The following is a 22,045-nucleotide window of genomic DNA, read 5'->3' as shown; positions in this document are numbered from 1 at the left end:
ATCATATTAATAGTTAGCATATTAACGTCCAACTTAATCTATTGTCATTTTTAACAGAAAATGAAGAATTTGAAACATATGAATAATCATGTGATCATTTTGTAATTTTTAATAATCAGTGAACTCAATAAAACAATATCATATAATCAAAAGATTGTTTTAAAACTTTTAATAGTTGGAGTATTTAACAAAATAAAATAATATAAATGAAGTTTTGATATTGAGTATTTTTAACTATATATTTGGTATCTAAAGTAGACGTTTTATCACAAGTTAGTACTTGAAATTTTTTTTGCTAGAAACTTGGCTTTCACATTGGAAGGTTTTACGCATATCAGGTTTAGTTTTGGGTAGATTTGCATGATGGCTAGTCAAACATTTAATGGTCAAACGTTTTGCATGATGACTTTCACATTGGAAGGTTTCACGTTGATTTATTAATATGGATTAGGTATAATAGAGTTAAAAATGATCATCCTAACCTAATTTATTTCATTACTAATTATTAAAATTCGAATTTCTAACCTTATTTAAGGGATCTAGTGTTTCATCCCGCTAAACCAATTGATTATTGATAATTTACTCTAAATTTTGATACTGTTCACCCCTTTTCCCAGCTCCACATTCTAACATATTGATCTTTTTATAATGTCTTCCTTTTAAAACAGCTCGTCTCATCATTTTAATGGAAATAATTAATAGTATTACTTATTTGGACTAGTTAACAAAAATATAGAAGTAAAGAAAATGTATTATGTAAAATTAAAATAGAGAGACCAAAACATATTTCAGGGACCAAAATCAGATTTGACCTAAATAGAATAGGCTTTTGATTTTTCTCCTTCCTCTCTCCTCTACCTCTATAAAGCTACAGTTGGAGAATCTCCTGGAAATTTTCTAGCAGGAAAATAAATTCCCATTACACTTTATATATAAAAAATTAAATTTCTGGGTATCAACCCAGAATTCATCATCGAAATTTCCTGCCCTGCCCCTACCTGCATCAGCTTCGAACAAAGAACAAGTATTTTTTTTTCAAAAAAAAAATGTAATTTTATTGCATTTATGACCTTATTACAAAAGAATATTCATTCGTATCCCTGAAGAATTGTAACAAATCAAAAGAATTTCACAGCTTATTTGGAGATTTCCCCACCAAAAATGATTAATTTTTTGAGAGAAAATAATAAAATATTAACTAAGGCTGAAATTTAACTCCTTTAACAATTAAAGAACTATCTTCATTTTTGTTGACGACCTTCCACGATATATGTAGCCTATTTACTTGAATTCTCAGCTTCCAATTCCACCAAGTTCTTATTAACAGCGTCGGCTGCAGCATTTAAGAAAGCCGACCAGTCCCTACATATCCAGAAGCGTAAAAAAGGCAATTACAAATTTTTTTTGGGTCCAAATGCAATTTTACCATCATTCACTTATATTTTTTTTTCAATTTTAGAGGGACTAAAGAACAATTTTTCAATTTTCAGACTGTATTTTAAGCATTAGAAGCTATTTCATACCCTAGTAAAGTATCAAATGCAATGCCAACGGTGTATTTAACCTCCTCAAGCGCCCGATCAAATCTCCGCAATTGGTCGGTGGAATGAGTCCCGTAATCAGCAACCTGAAGCTGCGATGGTTTCACATCACAGAACACCGGTATAACCCTTTTCTTGCTCTCCATCATCAACGCAAGCTCGTGTAGGCAAAAGTAAGAATCACAATAATTGGGTGAAAAGATGGCCACGCCCAGCTTACAGCTCCTTATTGCGGGGTCAATCTTCCCGAACAGCTTGTCGCCGGGCTTCATGTTCATGCTGTCGAGGAAAGGCCTTAGCCCCAGCCTTAATAAATGGTCGTGCAACAACCCGGCAATGGTCCTTTTCGTGTCGGTCCCTCGATGGTTGATGAAGATATCGCAGAGGGGCGGCCTGGTCGCTCGGATAGCGCCTTCGGGTAGAAGTATTTTGCGGCACAGGTTCTTGGCAGATGAAGCACAACGTTGCTGCATGATGTTTTTTTTCCCTTCCTTAGAGAAAGCTTAAAACAAAGAGTGATGTGTTGTTGTTTGAGAAAATACAGCTTGTGGGTTATGTCTATGCCTATATATATATATATATATATTAAAATTTGATTGTTTTGTGAACACTTTGATTTTCAAGCTATGAATTTTATAATCTTCTTGGGAATTTTGTTTGACACAGAAAACAAAAATACAAGAAAATTAGGAAGCAGAAAGGCTTGGTAGCTTGACTCCTCTATGCTTTTTGGCCTATGTAGTATGTAAAATCCTTCAAACACGTTTAATGTCTACATATATTTTTATATTTAATTTTGAAGCAGTCTCTCCGATAATACTAAATATTTATAACTAATTGGACCAAAACTGAACATTTGAAATATTCTTCTCTTTTCATTTTTTTATATTTCTTTTATAATTATTAGTATCTAATTCAATGATTCATTAATCAATTAATCTGAATCTAGGGGTGTAAATTAACAGAGCATTCGGTGAACTGTTTATATAGTGTTCGTTTATTAAGCTAAATAAACAAGTATGAATAATTTTTTTTATTTTCATTTAATAAACGAAAGAACACCAAACATAGATGTGTTCGGTTCGTTTATGTTTATGAACAAACTCGTTTATGAGCTCATTTATTTATGTTCATGAACAAACTCGTGTATTCAGTTCATTTTTCCTTTTAATTCTTTTACAGTTTAAACTTGTGTATCCGGTTCTCTTTTCCTTTTAATTCTTTTACAGTTTAAATATTTGTGAAGTATGGACTAAATTGAACACATGATAAAAGTTAAAATTTAAACTATGAATTTTAAGGAGTTTAAGCACTAATTGTGTCATTTTATCATTTTTCTTTAGCTTTATAAAATGAAAGGGTAAAACTAAAAATTGAAAATATAAAAGAATGATAAACAAACATGTTTGTGAACACTAAATGAACATATTCGTGAACATATAAATGAACATGTTTGCGAATATTAAACGAGCATATTTACGAATAAAAAAAAACGAACATGAATACTTTCAAAAATAAATAAACGAACACGATATTAAAAGTTTAAACGGACACAAAAATCTTTAAAAATAAACAAACAAATATAAATATAAACATACGGTTGTTTATTCAACCTTAATTCTTACACCTCTATCTAAATCAAATATTAACTTCCGTTTTCTTTCATATATTTTTTGTAAAAAAAATAGTTTTATATTGTTTTAGGATATAAAAAATGAGAAGATATTCATTAAAAAAGAATTAATCTCAACCTTTGATTTTCCTCAATTCATCAATTCTAAAAAGATGTAAAACTAAAAAAGTTTTACACAGTGTAAGTGTATCCCAACATATATATATATATTCTTATTTTTGTTTGGTAATATAGAAATCTAATTGAAAAATATAGAGAGGTGAGTTTTATTATAATTATTCATAAAAATTTATTATCTCGGGTTGAAAATTTTTCACCCGAAGTCAAATCAATCTTATCTTCCAAGAAACACGACTCGACCTAAACCTAGATTTTCGAAGAAAAAAGGAGTGACCATATAAGATCAATCCAGACTAAAGTTCCATGCCCATCCCTGATTTCACCGAGTTCAATTGAAACTATATAATCTCAAGAACATTGCTTAATTTGCTTTTTTAGTTAAAGGTATCTTATTGATTAATCAATGAGTATTGCATAGTCCTATTACAATTTAATTAATTTCATTTACAATATTAAATTCAAAATTTTAATTTTACTTAAAAAATTAAAATTTTATCCCATTAAGTTAACTAACTTATTAGGACTTAATTTACTCATTTTGATCGTACATTAATCATATTTTATAATCACACATGTATTATCACACAACTAATTACAAACTACGTAGAAAATCGACACATTTTAGTTATATAAAAAGAGGAATAAAAATTGAGAGTTTGTGAATGAAACCAAAGATCAGTTCAGTATGAAATATTGACTAGAAAACATTGAAATGATAATAGGGCCCACAAAGTGGGGGATTCATGTCAGTGCCCAAAGATGGATATTAAAATTACAATTTGGTACGAAAATACAAATCAATTGGCCCATGACTCACACTGTCACACAGTCGTATTTGAATAGTTTAAGGTTGTAACATTTCTTCGCTATTACACGAATGCTCGAGCTCCAAGATTTGGTAAATTATAAAATAACCTACAAATTTAAATCGTCGTGCTTGGAAAATAATAATAATAATTATAATTTGATATCGGAATGTTTTTTTAACATTAATACATGAATTTAGAATTGTCGATCATTTTAATGATTTAGTGTCACGGTCTCAAAATTCCACACCATTAAAACAATTAAAATTAGAGAAATCACCAAGTTTAGGATTATTGTAGATAAAATATGTTAGGGACTAAATTAAAAATGTTATCAAATTTAGAGAATAAAGAATACAATTTCCTATAAATAATTAAAGCGAACGCCGGGCATAATGCGAATGGATATCTTCTGTTTATTACGTTGAAGTGTTGAATTTCTTTTATAATCTTTGTGTCCATAAGAATGGTGAAATGTGTTATATCATCAAAAAAAAGCAACGGTAGATTTAATCATAATTAAATATAATATTTATTATTTTTTAAATATAATAAATTATTTTTAATAGATTACGAGATTAAATCTTTTAATAATAATATATCCTAAATTGAACAACATTATCTTTATAAAAAGATATTAAATTAAAATTATATATTGAATTGTTTGATTTCTTTGTTAGATAAATACCTCATTAGGTCAAAAGTGTTGAATTGAAGGCATATTATATGTACGGGTATGACTATTTTGTGACTATAGTCATATTTTCAGATTCAAATGAGACATATTTATTTATATATTAAATTTATTAAATGCGAACCTAACGTTTTAGGGATTTACATAGGGGCTTGGCATTTCAATGGTCAAATAAATGTTTAACATTTTCGGATCGATTCAAATACAAATTTAAATTTTTAAAACAATCGAATAAATGTCTATTTTTTCGAATTTGCTTAAAGAAGATCCTAACTTTTTCATATTTGCTCAAATAATAAAGAAAAAAAAGTTTGTTCATTATTTGATATAACATTTAAAGTGTTAAATTGAATTTTTATTTGGTACCTCATTTACTCTAATGTTTTTATTTAGTCACTTAACTCTTCTTTCAAAAACCATACATGATGCTGCGTTTTGTTTCTACTTTGGTTCCCCGTCATTATATACGGTGTCGACTCAACGAAAATGGTGATGTGGTATAATATAATAACAGTTGTAGCCCCAAAACTTACACATTCTATTAAATTAATCATAATTCAAATAATTAAATGAATTATCAATATTTAAACATTATTATTGCACGAAACAAGCGACTTCGGTGGTAAAAGAATTATTGTTATTCCTTGAGATCTCATGTTCGAACAGCCTTGTAATTATCTTATATTAATCCAAAAAATATTATTATTGAAATGATAAATAAATAATTAAAAAATTAAAAATCGTTTCAAAATATAATGAGAAACAAAATTGATAAAACTTTTAGATATTAAAAAAATAGTGAATTAGGCATAATTTGATAAAATATATAAGTTTTTGGAACTAAAACTATTATTATACTATGCCACATAAATTTCATTTAATCAATGATCAAAATTGGCGACATGGTACTAAAATAGTAAAGAAATGTAGATTAGGCAAAATTTTAAAAATTATAATTAGATGATCAAAATAGAAACACAATCATATATGGAACACCAAATAGAAAATTTATCCTATATTTTATCAACTTGGAAATATTAAAGAACTAATGAAGAAACCGGGGAATCAACGAACAATCACAGCCTGTTCAAACCGATGAAAATTAAATCAAATTTAGTAAAAAATCAAGAACAGAAACCTACGTACCATCCAATTCAAACCCATCATCCACTTTCCGTTAAGTGGTTTGCAAATTGAAAAGGCTAACCCTAAAACACCAAACCATGAGATTGTAATGAAACACAGACAGATGAACAAACAAACACAACAAAGCCGAAGGGTTTGAACAACATGAGGAGCTGGTTTCCATAAATAACCCGGCTCTTGTTGCTGTTCTATCCTGGCTTCCAGAACATGAACAGCGGCCCCAGTGTGGGTTTTGTTTTGTCCTGAAATCTTGTTCTATCTTTATTTTATTTATTTATTTTTTGATTAATTTGTCGTTATATCTTAGAAAGAAATACGTTTTATTGCTTCATCTTCTTTGTTTCTGCATGTATATTTTTACCTTTCAGTGTGTTTCGTTTTGAAAGACCTGGACAGTTTTCTCTTTGGTCGGAGTTTGTAGTTGAACATGCCGTAGCCGTACTCTTTCTGTGGATTTTCACCGATGTTGTTTGTTCGGAAATTACCGATCAAACTTCCCCAGGTAATTATTTGGATCTTCTTCCTTTCTTGCTTTCGTTTTCTTATTTGTTCTCTGCTTTTTTTTTTTTTGGTAGAAGAGTGCATGCGATTTACATCTCTATTTATTTTGAAGTTTTCTTTAAAAGGGGTGTTTTGTATCGTATTAAAAAGTACACATACAAAACGAAATATAATATAGACCTCGTTAAAAAACCTCTTTATTATTAAATAGAGAAAAAAAGTACACCAAATAAGTATCAATAAAAAAAATCACTTAAGCATCAACATTGGCAGTGCAACTCACACACGACATACCCAGTATACTAACCAAAGAATTAACAATAATCTGCTTCCCCTAAGAAAAGGACACAGGAACGCGTAATCTGCTTCCCCTCAAAGCGAGGTGCCACCACTAACCCATCCCTCCACTCACCAATTTGATATTTCGAACACCTTGCACAGCACCCACATTGTTTAATTCATTTCCATTGAATACTGCAACAAGGAAGTACCGTATGGAATCCTGGCCCACTTCAATGAATTCAAGCACCACTTTAATTAATCCAATACCAGAATCAACAAGCCATGGACAGTTATCACGAATTCTGCAAACATCGACATCCATAACAACTACCGCACAACCACGAACTCAGATTAACATCTTCCAACTGCTGCCTATCATTCCGATAAACGACTCTGACATGATGGATTGCCCCCAACCACATTCAAGGGTAGAAACCCGAAAACCTCCTCTTTGTTCTGTACCATATGGAGTGTTTTGATTGATCCTATTCTAACTGTTCCATGAAATGACTCAAACAGGTGCTGGTATACTTTTGCAAGGCATTGCATGGCTTTGGAGACACGTCGAAGATGAGTGATGAGTGGATATACAAATACTGTAGGAATTATAGAGATGAGTTGTTAATCCCTTAAGTTAAGAGATTCTGTAATTTTTTTGTTTTTAATCCCTTATTTCAAGGGATTACATCTCCTAGGATTAGTTTCTTTTCTTAGAGTTTCCTAGTTTAGAGGCATAATTTGTATATAAATATGTAATATGTTCTACTGAATGTACACAAGAATAAAAATAACAAACTTGTCTGTTTTTTACATTCTGTTTTCTACATCGTCTGTTTTCTACATGGTATCACGTTAGAGCGATCAATCCGATTTCTGCTTCTCTTTAAATCAATTCCTATTCAACTCTATTTTTTATGGCTAATCCGGATCCCTCAGCATCCGAAATCACTTCCCAGACCAGCCCCTCTCAATCTAATTTTCAGATTTCAAATTTCAAATTTTCAAAGCAATAGAGGAAAAATCACCTTTGGTGTGAACATTGTAAGAAGCCAGACCATATGATAGATCAATGTTGGAAGCTGTACGGAAAACCAGCCGATTGGCAGCCCACACGGTTCAGGTTTCAAAAGGAGCCTCATATTGCCTCTCAAGATGATTCCTCAAGCAGTTTTAGCAAGAAACAGATAGAGGAACTGCAGCAGATTTTGAGCAGTATGACAGCCAAGCCTATAAATGTGACTTATACTACTAATGATGGAAATAATCCATATGCTTCCTCGGTACAATGGATAATAGACTCGGGTGCATCAGATCATATGACAAGAAATATTGATCTCTTGGAAGAATATAGTGAAAGCAGCTTACCAGCTTCTATCAAAATAGCAGATGGCTCTCTCACTACAGTCAAAGGGAGTGGTTATGTTACATTAAACAAAAATCTACTACTTCATAATATCCTCTATGTTCCTAGACTTGCATGCAATCTGTTGTCAGTCAGCAAATTAATTAAAGATTTTGGTTGTAATGTTGTGTTTGGTACTGGTGGTTGCATTTTTCAGGCACGGGGCTCGAAGAGGGTGATTGGCAGTGCTAGGCTGGGCAAAGGATTGTACACCCTGGAGGTAAAGCATCTCATAATCATGCCTTATCCAGTGCTCTTAGGAAACCAATTTTATCTTCTGATCTCAATACCAATAAAATTATGTTATGGCACTCTAGATTAGGTCATCCTAATTTGTTCTATCTTTCCAAAATGTTACTGAACTTATTCATTAATAAAGATTCATCTTTGTTTTCCTGTGAAATTTGTCAAATGGCCAAACACACCAGAAAACCATATATTCCAGCAAAATTTGAACCAACAACACCTTTTTCCATCATCCATAGTGACATTTGGGGCCCTTCTCCTGTCAAAAGTATTTCTGGGTATAAGTGGTTTGTGTCTTTTATAGATGATTACTTTAGGACAACATGAGTTTTCTTAATGAGAGAAAAAACTGAGGTTGAGTCTCTCTTTAAAAGTTTTTATCAAAAAGTTGAAACCCAATTTGACACAAAAATCAAAATTCTAAGGAGTGACAATGGGAGTGAGTATTTGAATAAAACCCTTGGGTATTTCTTTAAGGAAAAAGGCATTGTTTACCTTACTTCTTGTGTCAACACACCTCAACAAAATGGGGTAGCAGAAAGGAAAAATAGACATCTTCTAGAGGTTACTAGGTCTCTTATGTTTGCTGCTAATGCTCCTAAGTATCTTTGGGGGAATGCTCTTCTTACAACCACTTACCTCATCAATAGAATGTCAAGTAAGACCTTAGATTTCAAAATTCCTACTAAGGTTCTGTTTCAGCTGTATCTCCATTTTAAACATTTAAACTCAAGTCTTTCTCCTTGGGTATTTGGGTGTACAACCTTTGTTCATATCCACAATAGAGGGAAATTAGATCCTAGGTCCATAAAGTGTGTGTTCTTAGGCTATTCTTCGAGTCAGAAGGGTTACAAGTGTTACTCACCTTCCACAAAAAAGACATATGTCTCCTTTGATGTTACATTTTTTGAAAACCAACCTTATTTTTCAGGAACAGTAATTCAGGGGGAGAGTTACAAAGAATTTCAGCCTGTTCAAACCGATATTTCTTTACAGCCTATTAGTTACAAGAAATTTCAAACTGTTCAAACCGATATTTCTTTACAGCCTATCCTTTCCTTACCTATTACTGTCTCTTCAAAGCCGGCTAGCACTGTCCCAGTTCCTAGGGAGGGTGATGGGAATAACCTAAATAACTCTGATGAATTGCCTTCCTCCTTATCTCAGCACTCTAGTCCGTGCAAAACACCTTCCACCACTACCAAAAATGCACCTAACAATGACCCTGAAACCATAACTCCCCAACCGAAACAACTCAGTGTTTACTCAAGAAGAAGGAAAGATGTTGCTGAAGAAATCAATCAGCCTAGCATTTGCCAAGAACCAGATTCAGATCCTGTTGCAGCTGAAACAGAAGGTAATGATGGTTACCAAAAGGCTACTACTGTTGATCTTGATGACTTTCCTATTGCTATTAGGAAGGGGGTAAGAAAATGCACTGCTCATCCCATAAATAAGTATGTTGCATATGGGAAATTACAGTATAATTTCAGGGCCTTCACTGCCAGCATTAACATTGTGAAAATCCCAAGAAATGTGACAGAAGCATTTCAATCTCCTGAGCGGAAAAAGGTTGTGGAAGAAGAGATAAAAGCGTTGCAAAAGAATAAGACATGGAGTTTGACAGATTTTCCAAAAGGGAAGAGAGATGCTGGATATAGGTGGATATTCACAGTCAAATATCATTCGGATGGGAGTGTGGAAAGATACAAGGCAAGGCTGGTTGCTAAAGGTTTTTCTCAGTCCTATGGCATCGACTACCAGGAGACTTTTGCACTGGTTGCAAAATTGAATACCATCAGAATATTGTTATCAGTAGTTGTTAACATGGACTGGAAATTGCATCAGCTGGACATAAAGAATGCTTTTCTGAATGGGAACCTTGAATAAGAGGTATACATGGAGGTCCCCCCCCCGGATTAGAATGAAAGGTCACTAAGAAAACTGTGTGCAAGCTTAATAAATCCTTATATGGCTTAAAACAGTCTCCCAGGGCTTGGTTTGATCGATTTGCTAAGGCTATGACACAGAATGGTTTCAAACAAAGCCAAGCGGATCACACATTATTCAGAAAAATTACACCGAGTGGTAAGATAACCCTCCTAATTGTCTATGTGTAGATGATATAATTATAACTGGTAGTGATATAGAAGAAATAGAAAAACTAAAGATGAATCTTGCAAAGGAGTTTGAAACCAAGGATTTAGGGAGTATGAGGTATTTCCTGAGTATGGAAGTTGCAAGGTCCGAGGAAGGGCTGGTCATAAACCAGCGTAAAGTATGTTTTGGATCTTCTTGCAGAAACTGGGATGCTCGACTGCAAACTAGTTGAAACTCCAATGGAGCCAGGCTTGAAATTTTGCAAGGAAAGGACTGGAAATCCAGTAAACAAGGAAACCTACCAAAGGTTAGTTGGGAAGTTAATCTACCTTTCACTGACCAGGCCTGATATTGCATACTCAGTGAGCATTGTCAGCCAACATATGAGTGATCCTCGAGAAGAACATTTGGAAGTTGTTAACAGAATTTTAAGGTTCTTGAAATTTACCCCAGGAGCTGGACTTATATTTAGAAAAAATCAAGACAGAACAGTAAATGTTTATACGGATGCAAGCTGGGGAGGTGAATTAACTGATAGAAGGTCAGTTAGTGGCTACTGTACCTACGTTTGGGGTAATTTGGTGACTTGGAGAAGTAAGAAACAAGTTGTTGTCTCTCGAAGTAGTGTTGAGTCAGAGTTTACAGCAATGGCTCTCGGAATATGTGAAGGAATGTGGATTAAAAGACTGCTCACAGAACTGGACTTAGATGAAAAGAAGAATTTTGAGATTTTTAGTGACAGTCAATCACTATGAGTATAGCAAAAAACTCAGTGCAGCATGATAGAATGAAACACATTGAGATAGACAGACATTTTATTTACGAGAAGGTCAACAATGGAGTTGCAAAACTACAGTACATTCCGACGAAGAAACAGCTGGCAGATATCTTCACCAAAGCCCTTCTACGAGTGACTTTTGATAAGATGTCATTCAAACTGGGTATATACAACATATATACACAAGTTTGAGGGGGAGTGTAGGAATTATAGAAATGAGTTGTCAATCCCTTAAGTTAAGAGATTCTGTAATTATTTTCTGTTTTTCAATCCCTTATTTCAAGGGATTACATCTCCTAGGATTAGTTTCCTTTCTTAGAGTTTCCTAGTTTAGAGGCATAATTTGTATATAAATATGTAATATGTTCTGCTGAATGAATGTACACAAGAATAAAAATAACAGACTTGTTTGTTTTCTACAGTCTGTTTTCTACACAGTCTGTTTTCTACAAATACAAATATGATATATATGAGAATGACAATGAAAAATGCAAAAAAGTTTATAAACTCGGTATGCAGTAAAATTTCCGGACGTTGTTCTTCCATGTTGGTGATGACTATATAGTGTTCTTACATTTTGACTTTGGCAGTTGAAATTGCTGTGGAAACACTCAATGGATTGATTATGATAGCGAGAGAGAAATTCGATATGACCGATGAAGATGATGAGAACAAGGAGTTCAGTTTGAAGGCGAAAACGTTCGGAAAGCTCTTGAAGGAAATCTTATTCGGATAACAGCTCAAGTTGCCCTTCTCCTGTGACACCAACTTCAGTACTTCCCGAGAGGGCGAATGGTTCACCAAAATCCTCATCATCTGCTATGTTGCCGATCAGGGTTCAAGCCACAGAAAAACTGAACCCTGACGATGTGAAGCAGCTCCCGTTAAATATGCTTCCCAAGGTTCGAGTCCATGTTCCTAGCTCTTCGAACCAAAAGAAGTTACCAATGAGAAACAAAAGAAAGAAGTAATGGGGAATTTTCCGGTGAGAAAAGCATTAATTGTTGATGAAACCGGAGATTTCAGCTTTCGAAATGCTAAATTAGATGTTCCGCTTTCTAATTCAAACAATGCTAGTGATAAAACAAAGCTCTCACCAAATGCAGCACTGCCATCACCACCACCAGAGATGCAACCTTCCAAGTTGTTGAAAGATAAAGAAGTGGTTGCCAAAAAACCACCAAGACCACGACCTCCATCGGCATCATCATTGCCTTCACCGCCAATATATCCATTGCCTTCACCACCAACATCTTCATTCCCTTTTGTTGAACCTATATTTTGATATAACAAATAAGAGCAAAATGTGTTTTGGACTCAATTGAATTTGTTCAAACATTGCAAAAATAATTCAAAGTTTTTAAGTTTTTAAAAAGTGAAACACGCAATTTTGGGTCTGATTTCGAAACACCTATGACAGAATGCAAAAATAGTCAAAGGTATCGAAACCTCCATGCCAACGGTCAAATATTTTAAAATGTAGGTTTCGAAACCCCTCTTAAAGAGACCCTGTGCAGAATTGTAGAAATACATCAATTGATATCCAGTATTGTGTATCATGTTTGAATTCGACTCTAAAAATATTTGAAAGTGATTGATATAGTCGGATTGGAGAATGGAATTGAATTCAAGGAAGGCGGTGCTATAAAACAAATCAGGAAACTGTGGCCCCAATATCCCACATGATGCTCTGGATAATGTTTGAACTAAAACATACCATACTGTTTATTATAGGTATGATGTTAAAGTTCCATGATTTGAATTTTGTTTAATTTAGATTAAAAGTATAGGATATCATTTGTTTGATAAAGAATTGAATTAAAAGAAAAAATGGAATAACTAAATTTCTCGTGGAATAATATAATTTTATTTAATTACGATTATTATATTTGCACAACTATATATATCTAAGAATTTAGAATTTAAAATACTCTCTACTTCTGTATAATTTTCTCTTAATTTATGGTATTATTTATAGCAATAGAACAAGAAAATACCACTTTACAAGCGGACAAAGTAAAAGGAATGATTTCTCAAGAAGTGGCCCCACATCATGTACTCAGACATATGCATATCCACAAGAAACTTCCATCACATCCAGTTTGCTCGGCATAGCTGGAAAGTGACCCCCATCTCACATACATGACATATCCCCCATAAGAGAAAAACTAGTATGTAAAGTGTACAAAAGATGTACAACTAGAACCTGGAGATCAGGTGAATCTGAAACAAAAAATCATGATTTGATCTCAGAATCATCATCATCCCATGATATGTTGATGTCAGTTGAGACAAGTGCATCAACATCATCCAAATTCCACACATTTGCCATGTCCATGCCATTACTAGCAACAGGCACTTGCCATGTCCGTGAAACATTGCCACTCGGATCCTTCATCGGTTCTCCAGTGTAGTCATCAGTGCTCGGTGGTTGAAACGAGGTCGATATCAAAGACGTGGTCGTGTCGAACGAATCCAAACTCGGGAAAGAGAACACCTCCCTGTAGCTGCAATCGAGAGGATTCTGCTGCAATGAAGATGGTACCGGAAGCTCCTTGCTGCTGCCGCCGCCATTGAATTGGCATGGCAGTGGTGGTTTTGCGGGCATTCGATGTCTTCAGCTGTTTGTTCTTGAGGCCTCCGCCGACTGGAACGTTGCAGAGAGCGCCACCTTGGGTCCAATGCCTCTTACAAGCCTTGCAGAAATGCCTAGGCTGTGACTTCGTGTAGTTGTTGTAATAACAAAACTTTGTATTGGTGGAATCACACCACGGACACTTCAATGGCTCCGGTTCTTGCTGTTGCTGTTGCTTCTTCATTATGGATCTTGTGGCTCCAACCATGGCCACAATACCATGATCTAAAGGGAACAAATTTGTAATTTCATACATATATATATATATATATAATTACATGATTTTTGTATTGTAAGGGAAGCTACGGGTTGCTTTTGAATTTTGATAAGCGGTTAATGATATATAGAAGCATGGGAAGAGAACGGAATTACTTAAATGGGTGGGGTTGGATGAAACGTGGAGTTACCTGGACCGTTGACAGTGGAGTGATTGGATGTGCTGTAAAGGGCACACGTAGAGCTCATACTCTGCTATAATAAGTTGAGTGAACTAGTTAAGCTATGAATATAAGAAAATTACGTTAAATCCTGGAATTGTTTGAATTATAACTAAAATTTCAAATTTAAAAAATACAAGACTAAAATTGACATCCATAATAAAATTCAGATACTAAACACACAGTTTGTGTATAATACAAGGACTAATGACAAACAAACTTATGGATTAAACGTATCATATCCTATATCACTTCCATTTTCCTCTTTTTTATTTAGGTATAAACTGTTATATTCTGCATATCAAAAGAAACTTCAGAACTTAGATATCAGCTGCAAGTAGTCAAACCATTATTTTATGAACCGAAAACAACATACTCATACACCCAGAAAACAATTAAAACAATAAGCAAACACTGTGCCACCAACAGTCGAACTTCCCTCTTCAAGAAGAGCACAAATAGGAAAATATAAATTATTACTTTCTAAAGAAGCCCTCTTCTTCTCTTGTAGTCACTAACCGTCAAGGTAAGGGCGTGTCTCCTCCCATCATTCTCGGGGACTCGGCATCCAACAGTTGCTTCTATCTTTTGTTTCCTGGCCATGAATCCTGCCACAGCACCCTCGTGACCACCAAACTTCCGAAGAGCTTCCAATGAGATTGGAAGCTCAAAGTTGTGCAGCATGTTAGACTCTGTTCCCTCATCAACGGGGGCACTTGTGTCAATCAATTTCCCTGCGCCAGCAGCTTCCTGCAAGGCAGCTGCTGTGGCTGCCCTGCCAACCTCTGCAGCAGCAGCACCTGCATCATTGCCATTTGTGCCACCATTAACTGGCGCCGCTGCATCTCCTCCAGGAGCCTTTGCATTATAGTAATTCCTTGATCTAGTCCACCTCCTTGAAAATGGATCATAGCCAGCCTCTCCTGCTTTTAAACCAGTGTTTATGGGTTTCAAACCTGATGCATTTTTGAAATTCTCAACTCTGTTCTTTCGGTTCATCTCAGTCAACCTAATAGCCTTGGAATCTTTCTCTTGTGACTGCCGGGAAGCCTCCAGATGCTGCAGTCTCTTCTTAATCCTCTCAATCTCTGCCTCGTCATGCCTGCCTTGTGCAATTTCCAGGTCCCTTCTCAATCGGTCCTTCTCTGCCGCAATGTTCAACGGTCTAGATGAAGAGGATTTTTTCTCCTGCAACATCTGCTTTACAGTAGCCGCAGAGTAGACAAAAGTTTTGGCCTTCTGTAATGCTTCCTTCTTTTCCAATACATCTTGCTTGCTCGGCATCCGGCCCCCACTTCGCTCCACCTCCCTAATCAATTGTCTAAACTCCTCCTCTTGTGGCGGGGAGTCTGAAATCATAGCCATCTGCCACCTGGCAGCAGAACTTTCATTTCCCCAAACAACATTCAAGTACTTATATGTCATCTTGTTCTCTAATTTGTATGTCCGATTGGGATCTGTGGCATCAACATTTCTGACCATGCAGAGCCTGTAGATAGGGCCACTTTTCGACCTTCCAATACCAACTCTAACAAAACAACCCACAATCAACTCCTCAAAAAATGGCTCCATAAACCATTTTGCAAGTTTAGACCTTCTGATAGTAATTTCCTTAATATCATTAAATGTTGGTCCATCTGGTCCCCATGTGCCCCTCTCATCCTCACTATCAGCCATTCCACCATCTCCAGTTGACCCTTCGTCTTCACTGTTGGACCTACTTTCACTCTCACTCTGACTAGAGCTACTTAGACTTGATGCAATGAAGGGTTTCCGCTTGACTGGTGATGATCCTCGGCCACCAGAACTGCCTTTAGATGCATCTCTCAACTTACGATGTGCCTCTGGGTCTTGCTGCTTCAGTCGTTTTGCTCTCAACTCATTCAGGGCATCATCCTTAGCAGCAGCTCTATCTGCAGATCTAGCCGATGACCGCACTCCACGAGAAGAAGGAAGAGGTGGGGTCTCTCTCCGTGATCGGCTAGGCCTATCATTTTCCCGCTTCGATCTAATCTTTTCAGTAAATTTCTTATCACCTCTCTTATCTGCACGTTCAGACAGAATCATTTCTCTCTCCAGTTCAGTCAATTGTGCCAGCTGTCGCCTGTCTTCCTCATTCTTGTAAAGATCATCACCAACATCAGATTCATCACTGCTATCACGTTCACGGCCAGAACCAGCATCACCGTAATCGCCTTCTTCCTGACTGCCCTGATCATCATCTCTTTCAGCAGTGTCCAGCCTCTTCTTCAATGGAACTTGAGACCCGGATGGTTTTCTATTTGCATATCCATGATCATCATCTGAATCATCATCCCTAGAGTCACTTCCCCCATCTGAATATGAACCCTCACGTCGCCTTCTTGACGGTGGATGAGAGTGTTGGTTTCTCCCTCCAGTACCTGTTCTTCCCGCTGCCTCAAGAAGCAAATTTTCTAAGTCTGCCATGATCACCCGGACACCCTTCTACGCTGTGAAAGCTTGTTCCACTTCTGAAACCAATTAATAAGTTGTACGAAACCAGTTTGAACATTCATCACACAAACACACACACACGAATGCATTGGCTCGTACACACACAAGCAGATGAAGGGAATACCAAAAACCAGTTTGAACATTCATTAAATACATATACAAAGCAAATTCCGTTACACATCTACAAAGGAATTATGATGAGATACTCTATTAAAACATATACAAAGCAAGCACATAACCCATATAGCAGGGTTTTCGTACACCCTATAAACTCGTATATGGTATAATAATTAGTGACATTTTTAACTGTAAAACAATTTCAATTGAAATATACTTAACAACTCAAGAGGTGTACTTTTGAAACCTCAGGTCCTTAACTTGCTCATCTAGCTTCCTTCTTCAGCTCTTTTACCATTATCATTTATAAATCACATAATCAAATAATAAACATCATAGCAGAATAATGATAAAGCAACGATTCCATAAAACCACTTACTACGATCTAAAATCTAACCTAGATAGACTGGAAAAACCAATTTTTCCCATTCCCTGCATGCAACACCATTATTTTAATTTTTAAAATTTGGGGCGAAAATCGGATAACACGAATTTCAAAACAAAACAAAAATGTGAAAGAAACAGATATGGCACCGGCGCCAACGAAACGGCACTGCCTTAACGTCGGAGATATGAATATACCCTGGAAACAAAGAGGGCGAACGAATGAAGAGAAACAAAGACTAACCTGGGTATCGCGAAAAGCTTATCGTTTCGTCGCGAATTTTTTTATCTGAGTCTCAAATTAGAGAGAAATCGAAGGATAAGTAGGGAAGAAGGTTAAGAACAAGCTGGGTTGGATTTGGGATTTTAGTTATCGACCCATTTATTACAAGCCAATGGTTCTTTATTGCTTTTTAAATCCAATTCTGAACTATATTTTCGGCCTATTTAGGAAAACTCGTTGTGTTATAGGAAATGTTTTAATTTATGGAAGACAATTTTTTTATTAATTTTAGGGTAAATTACACTATTTCTCATTGAATTTTACGTTATATCCTATTTTATTTACAGTACTTTCATTTTTTTTATTTTGTTTACTTAACTTTAAAGACTGAATCGTTTTCACTCATCTGTCGTGAATTCTCTAATAGTGTGATGACGTGTCATTTTTTATTATTTAATTGTCAATTACACTATTCTTCACTGAATTTTATTTTATCTACTATTTTGCTCATCCAACTATAAAAAAAAAAAGAAGGTGGTCGAATGCCACTGTCAGCCACCGTCGATCGTCGTTGATGGTGATTGTTCGGTCTCAAAATTCAGAGGTCTGTTTGTCTTGACCACTGAGTACGAATCTAGTGGTTGTTTCACCGTAAAATGTCTCAAAATCCATGAATCTCGACTGAAACATTTCGACTTCCTCATTTTCAATCTCCAATTCGTGGACTTTGGAGTAAGTTCTGACAAAAATAAGGTTGGATTTGGACTCAATGTGTCGAGGTGAAGCGACCCATGAAATTTGGGACTGAACGACCACTATCTATAGCGGCCGACGGTGGCCGCAGGTAGCATTTGATCACCTTATGTTTTTATTTTATAGCTGGGTAAGCAAAATAGGAGATACAGTAAAGTTCAGTGAGAATCGGTGTAATTTACCCTTTATATTTTTCAATATTTATATTAAATAATATAAAAAACACGTCATCATGTCGTTTAAATTTAACGACAGAGTGAGCACAATGATTTAATCTGTAAAGTTCAATGAAAAAATAAAAAAAATTGAAAGTAGACTGAATAAAATCGGAGATAGTAAAATTCAATGAAAATTTTGTAACTTACCCTTAATTTTATTTCGAAAAATATATTTCTTTAATTTAAATATGAGTTTAGGAAGAGTTTATCTTATTTAAATTTTGAGTCAAGTTTTAATGTAAATTCTTTTATTTAATTATATAAATTAAGTTATTTTAGTAATTAGAGAAATTATTGTTATTGTTGAAGGAAATTATTTTCCTAGTGTTCCCGTGTTGGGCTGAAGGAAAACTCAAAGGTCAACGTTTTATGGTCAAAGAAAATGAAGACCTTTGTTTTCCGTAAAACAACTTACCGACTGAAAATGGGTAAGTTGTTTTACAACGTTCAATTTTAACTTCGAAAGTTTTTGATGCTCAAAATCATCCGACCAAATAGCACCGTCTCCCTCTCGTCGGCGACGACTGCTCAGGCGACTATTCATCTTCTCAGGTAATAACAGTATTTATTACCCTTATGTAATTTCAGATGCATGCTTCAAATAGTTATGCAGAAAGCATCCCATTATCATTTCTGTTACCTTTTTCTCACCATCGATTTTTACTAATAGCTTCGATTTTATAGTTAAAGATAATCCTAAATTACTTGTTGAAATAGATATGCAGATTTATCGATTTTACTACATTTCGGATTTATCGATTTCACTATGCATATTTATGCTTCAAGTAATGCATTAGCTTCAAAAATCGGAAGAAGCTTTCAATGCTGCCAAGGTAATTCTCACTTCTTCTCCCTTTTGTTCTTCAGCTTTATGTTTTCTTATTTTGAATCTTGTTCAAATTCAAGCCATTTGATTGGTTTTTCGATCTGGGTATGTTTTGGGTTTATCCAATTGATGATAAATTTTGATATGTTTGGACTGAATCTGATGCCTACACCAACCTTGATAATGTAGGATTTAAAGAAATGTATAAGCAAGCTTTTCCTCCGACAATGGAGGAACCCAAAAGAATAGGGTTCTCATAAGAGAAAAACTAAAATGAGTGAGGAAAATGAATTTTCTCTCAACAATCATATGTTATTCAGAGTTATAAAGACAATCATATGTTATAAATTAAGTTAGAAAAACTATAGAGTATAACAACTTGGGACTATTGTGTTTGTGGACATATGATACCCTGTTTTACTTGATCATTCAGAGTTGATTATTTCTCAGTGTTTTATTTATTGCATGCTGAAAATTCAGTAGTTCTACAATTCGGATTTTCATGTTATGATCATCCTTTATTTTTTAATTGCCTTTATATGGGAAAGAATTTTACAAAATAAAAGTAAAGACAGATGAAGAAATTGTTGAATACGTGCTTACTGTTTATGGAGAAATTTACGTTATTCTTTAACATATGTTATTTGGTTAAAAGAACGCAAAAATGTTGATTGTGGGAAGTTAGAGTTGCTAAGGATTGTGTTTAGGTGAATGTCCATATTGATTAAGTCATCCTAGTTGATTCTAGTGGCTTAGATAACAGTAGGTTGGGTTATTACATTAAATTGTTACAATATCAGATAAGTTGTGATTGGTTGTTTATATGTTAGATAAGTTGTAAATGTAAATTAATTCTAATTGATTTTCTTCTTTATCTTCACAAAAGAGAAAATATGAGAAAATTTTGGTCTTGCTTTTTTGATGTTGTTTTTGTTTTATTGTGTTGATTCAAGAATGAATATCAGCAAACTATTATGTTAGATATATATATATATCCAAGACAAAAATGATCAAAATTTTCAGGTGTTTCTTAGTATTAAGAGAGTTAATATATGCATCGGTAATTATTAGGTTGAATTGTAGAATTACTAAAAGCTATACATATTCATTGTTGTCATGTTTTGAATTTGTTTTATTTAATCAAAAGTTTGATTGATTTTTTATAATTTTTTTACTGAAATATTTGGTATTGATTCTTAGTTTGTTCTCTCTTTATTCTATATTTTTTTGATTAAGCTAAGGTGATTACAAAAAATTATATGTTCTAAATACTCTCAACCATTTGACATTGAACGTTCAATCACCTTGTTGTAGTCGTTGGTGCTCGAATCCGTGACCTCTAAGAACAACAAAGATTACTTTAACTACTGAGGTAAGTTAGTTCGTGCAACCATTTTTATTTTTAATATCTCCAATTAGAAAGGATTGTATCCGTAACTCCTCCATAAATGGAAAGTATGGAACTGCATCAGACGTCTTAAATCAAGAGCTACATTGTTTTTTTTATTATATTTGATGTAATAAGACTCTCTTAGAGAATGATGTTGGATTGTTACAATATTTAATGTAATCAAGAGTTATAATATTATTGTCTTATTATGGTTGGATGATATTATTGTTTTAATGCGGTGAATGATTAATTATATATTTTTATAATATTATTGTTTTAACGTTATATGGTATAATTTATGTATTTTGATTGTCGATAGATATAGTATTATATCGATATTTATTGTTTCCAATGTAAATATAGTAGAAGTATATTTTCAATAAATATAAGTGCACAATCAACATAAATTATCCACATTATTTATAAATTTAATTTTGCATACTTATAGAAATAAACCATTGTACTTTAGATTAAAATTTTTGTGAAATATAAATTTATAACAATAAGATTAACTTAATTAAAGTAAAAAATTATAACCCTCTCAGACCGATGCGAGTAACCCGATCGATCTGGAGTGTCACATTAGACCATTGGAGTGACCGGAGTGACCCACCGTAAAAATAGCGGAAAATTTAAAACTTTTCTTAAAACTTGTAAGCTCAAAAAATGACTTATCAGTGTTTATAAATAAAACAAGTTTCCAGACTCATATATAAAACAAAATACAATTACATACCCCCTAATCACATGTACCGTACTCTGTAAGCAACACCAGAAGATCTCCCTTACTAAAGTCGATAGTTGCACTGGTACAATTCTTTTAGCCTGAAAAGATGAGTTACAGAATGAGCTTCGGAAAGCTCAGTAATACAGAACTGCCAGATGATGCTGGAGAACGTGCATATACAAATAAACATATATTTTCTTATTGGTTTCGAACATTTACAGATTTTTATGTTGAGCTTAGATCTTACTGATATTTCATGTGGTAACGGACAATGAGCTTTCAGTTCAGAGAAATATTTCAGATGACTGAGTTCAGGAGATCAAAATAGGTTATCTAGTGTGTTTCCGTAAAAATAGTAAAAAGATACATATTCTTTTAAAACATATATATATATACCCCCATCCGTCACGTACAAAATGTGTAGGTTCCCCAGAACCATACAACCCTGTCACGTCCAGTAAGGCCCTGAGCACACGGCCGAGGAGCCTCCAGATATACTTCCTCCAACAATACCCCCCAAATAAAACATGTTCCATCCATAAACGGATATATCAAAAATCAAAACATAATTCATGACAAGTATCATATCAAAATCCAGGTCATGTATGAGA

General features: G+C 34.4%; 3 protein-coding genes and 1 long non-coding RNA gene across 8 annotated transcripts; 1 reads left to right on the top strand and 3 right to left on the bottom strand.

Annotated features, from left to right (window-relative positions):
• Window positions 1-1,203: 1,203 nt before the first annotated feature.
• LOC120214676 (protein RTF1 homolog) lies at window positions 1,204-17,681 on the bottom strand. 5 transcript variants are annotated; one of them, XM_039212510.1, is made up of 3 exons: window positions 17,542-17,681; window positions 14,802-16,813; window positions 1,204-1,215 (listed from the first exon to the last, which is right to left on the bottom strand). In XM_039212510.1, the coding sequence occupies exon 2, from the start codon at window positions 16,767-16,769 to the stop codon at window positions 14,805-14,807; it is 1,965 nt and encodes a 654-aa protein (XP_039068441.1). In that variant the 5' UTR covers window positions 16,770-16,813; window positions 17,542-17,681; the 3' UTR covers window positions 1,204-1,215; window positions 14,802-14,804. The 5 variants fall into 5 exon arrangements, with proteins under 5 accessions (XP_039068441.1, XP_039068440.1, XP_039068442.1 ...); XM_039212509.1 differs by lacking the exon at window positions 1,204-1,215 and having other exon boundaries at window positions 14,649-16,813; XM_039212511.1 differs by lacking the exon at window positions 1,204-1,215 and having other exon boundaries at window positions 14,649-16,810; window positions 17,542-17,675.
• LOC120214682 (TIR-only protein-like) lies at window positions 1,278-2,014 on the bottom strand. Its single transcript, XM_039212515.1, has 2 exons — window positions 1,524-2,014; window positions 1,278-1,362 (listed from the first exon to the last, which is right to left on the bottom strand). The coding sequence occupies exons 1-2, from the start codon at window positions 2,012-2,014 to the stop codon at window positions 1,278-1,280; spliced, it is 576 nt and encodes a 191-aa protein (XP_039068446.1).
• On the bottom strand, window positions 13,271-14,191 carry LOC120214677 (dof zinc finger protein DOF1.4-like). Its single transcript, XM_039212514.1, has one exon. The coding sequence runs from the start codon at window positions 14,138-14,140 to the stop codon at window positions 13,667-13,669; it is 474 nt and encodes a 157-aa protein (XP_039068445.1). The 5' UTR covers window positions 14,141-14,191; the 3' UTR covers window positions 13,271-13,666.
• A 1,234-nt stretch (window positions 17,682-18,915) lies between the features above and the next one.
• Window positions 18,916-20,799, top strand: LOC120214684. The gene is made up of 3 exons (XR_005524895.1): window positions 18,916-19,043; window positions 19,209-19,324; window positions 20,632-20,799. It is a non-coding gene; the product is annotated as an uncharacterized LOC120214684 (long non-coding RNA).
• Window positions 20,800-22,045: the final 1,246 nt, after the last annotated feature.

This window comes from Hibiscus syriacus, unplaced genomic scaffold (assembly GCF_006381635.1).
Source record: "Hibiscus syriacus cultivar Baekdansim isolate YM2019G1 unplaced genomic scaffold, ASM638163v2 tig00110085_pilon, whole genome shotgun sequence".
Classification (NCBI taxonomy): Eukaryota; Viridiplantae; Streptophyta; class Magnoliopsida; order Malvales; family Malvaceae; genus Hibiscus; species Hibiscus syriacus.
This window is presented reverse-complemented; position numbering and strand designations above follow the sequence as displayed.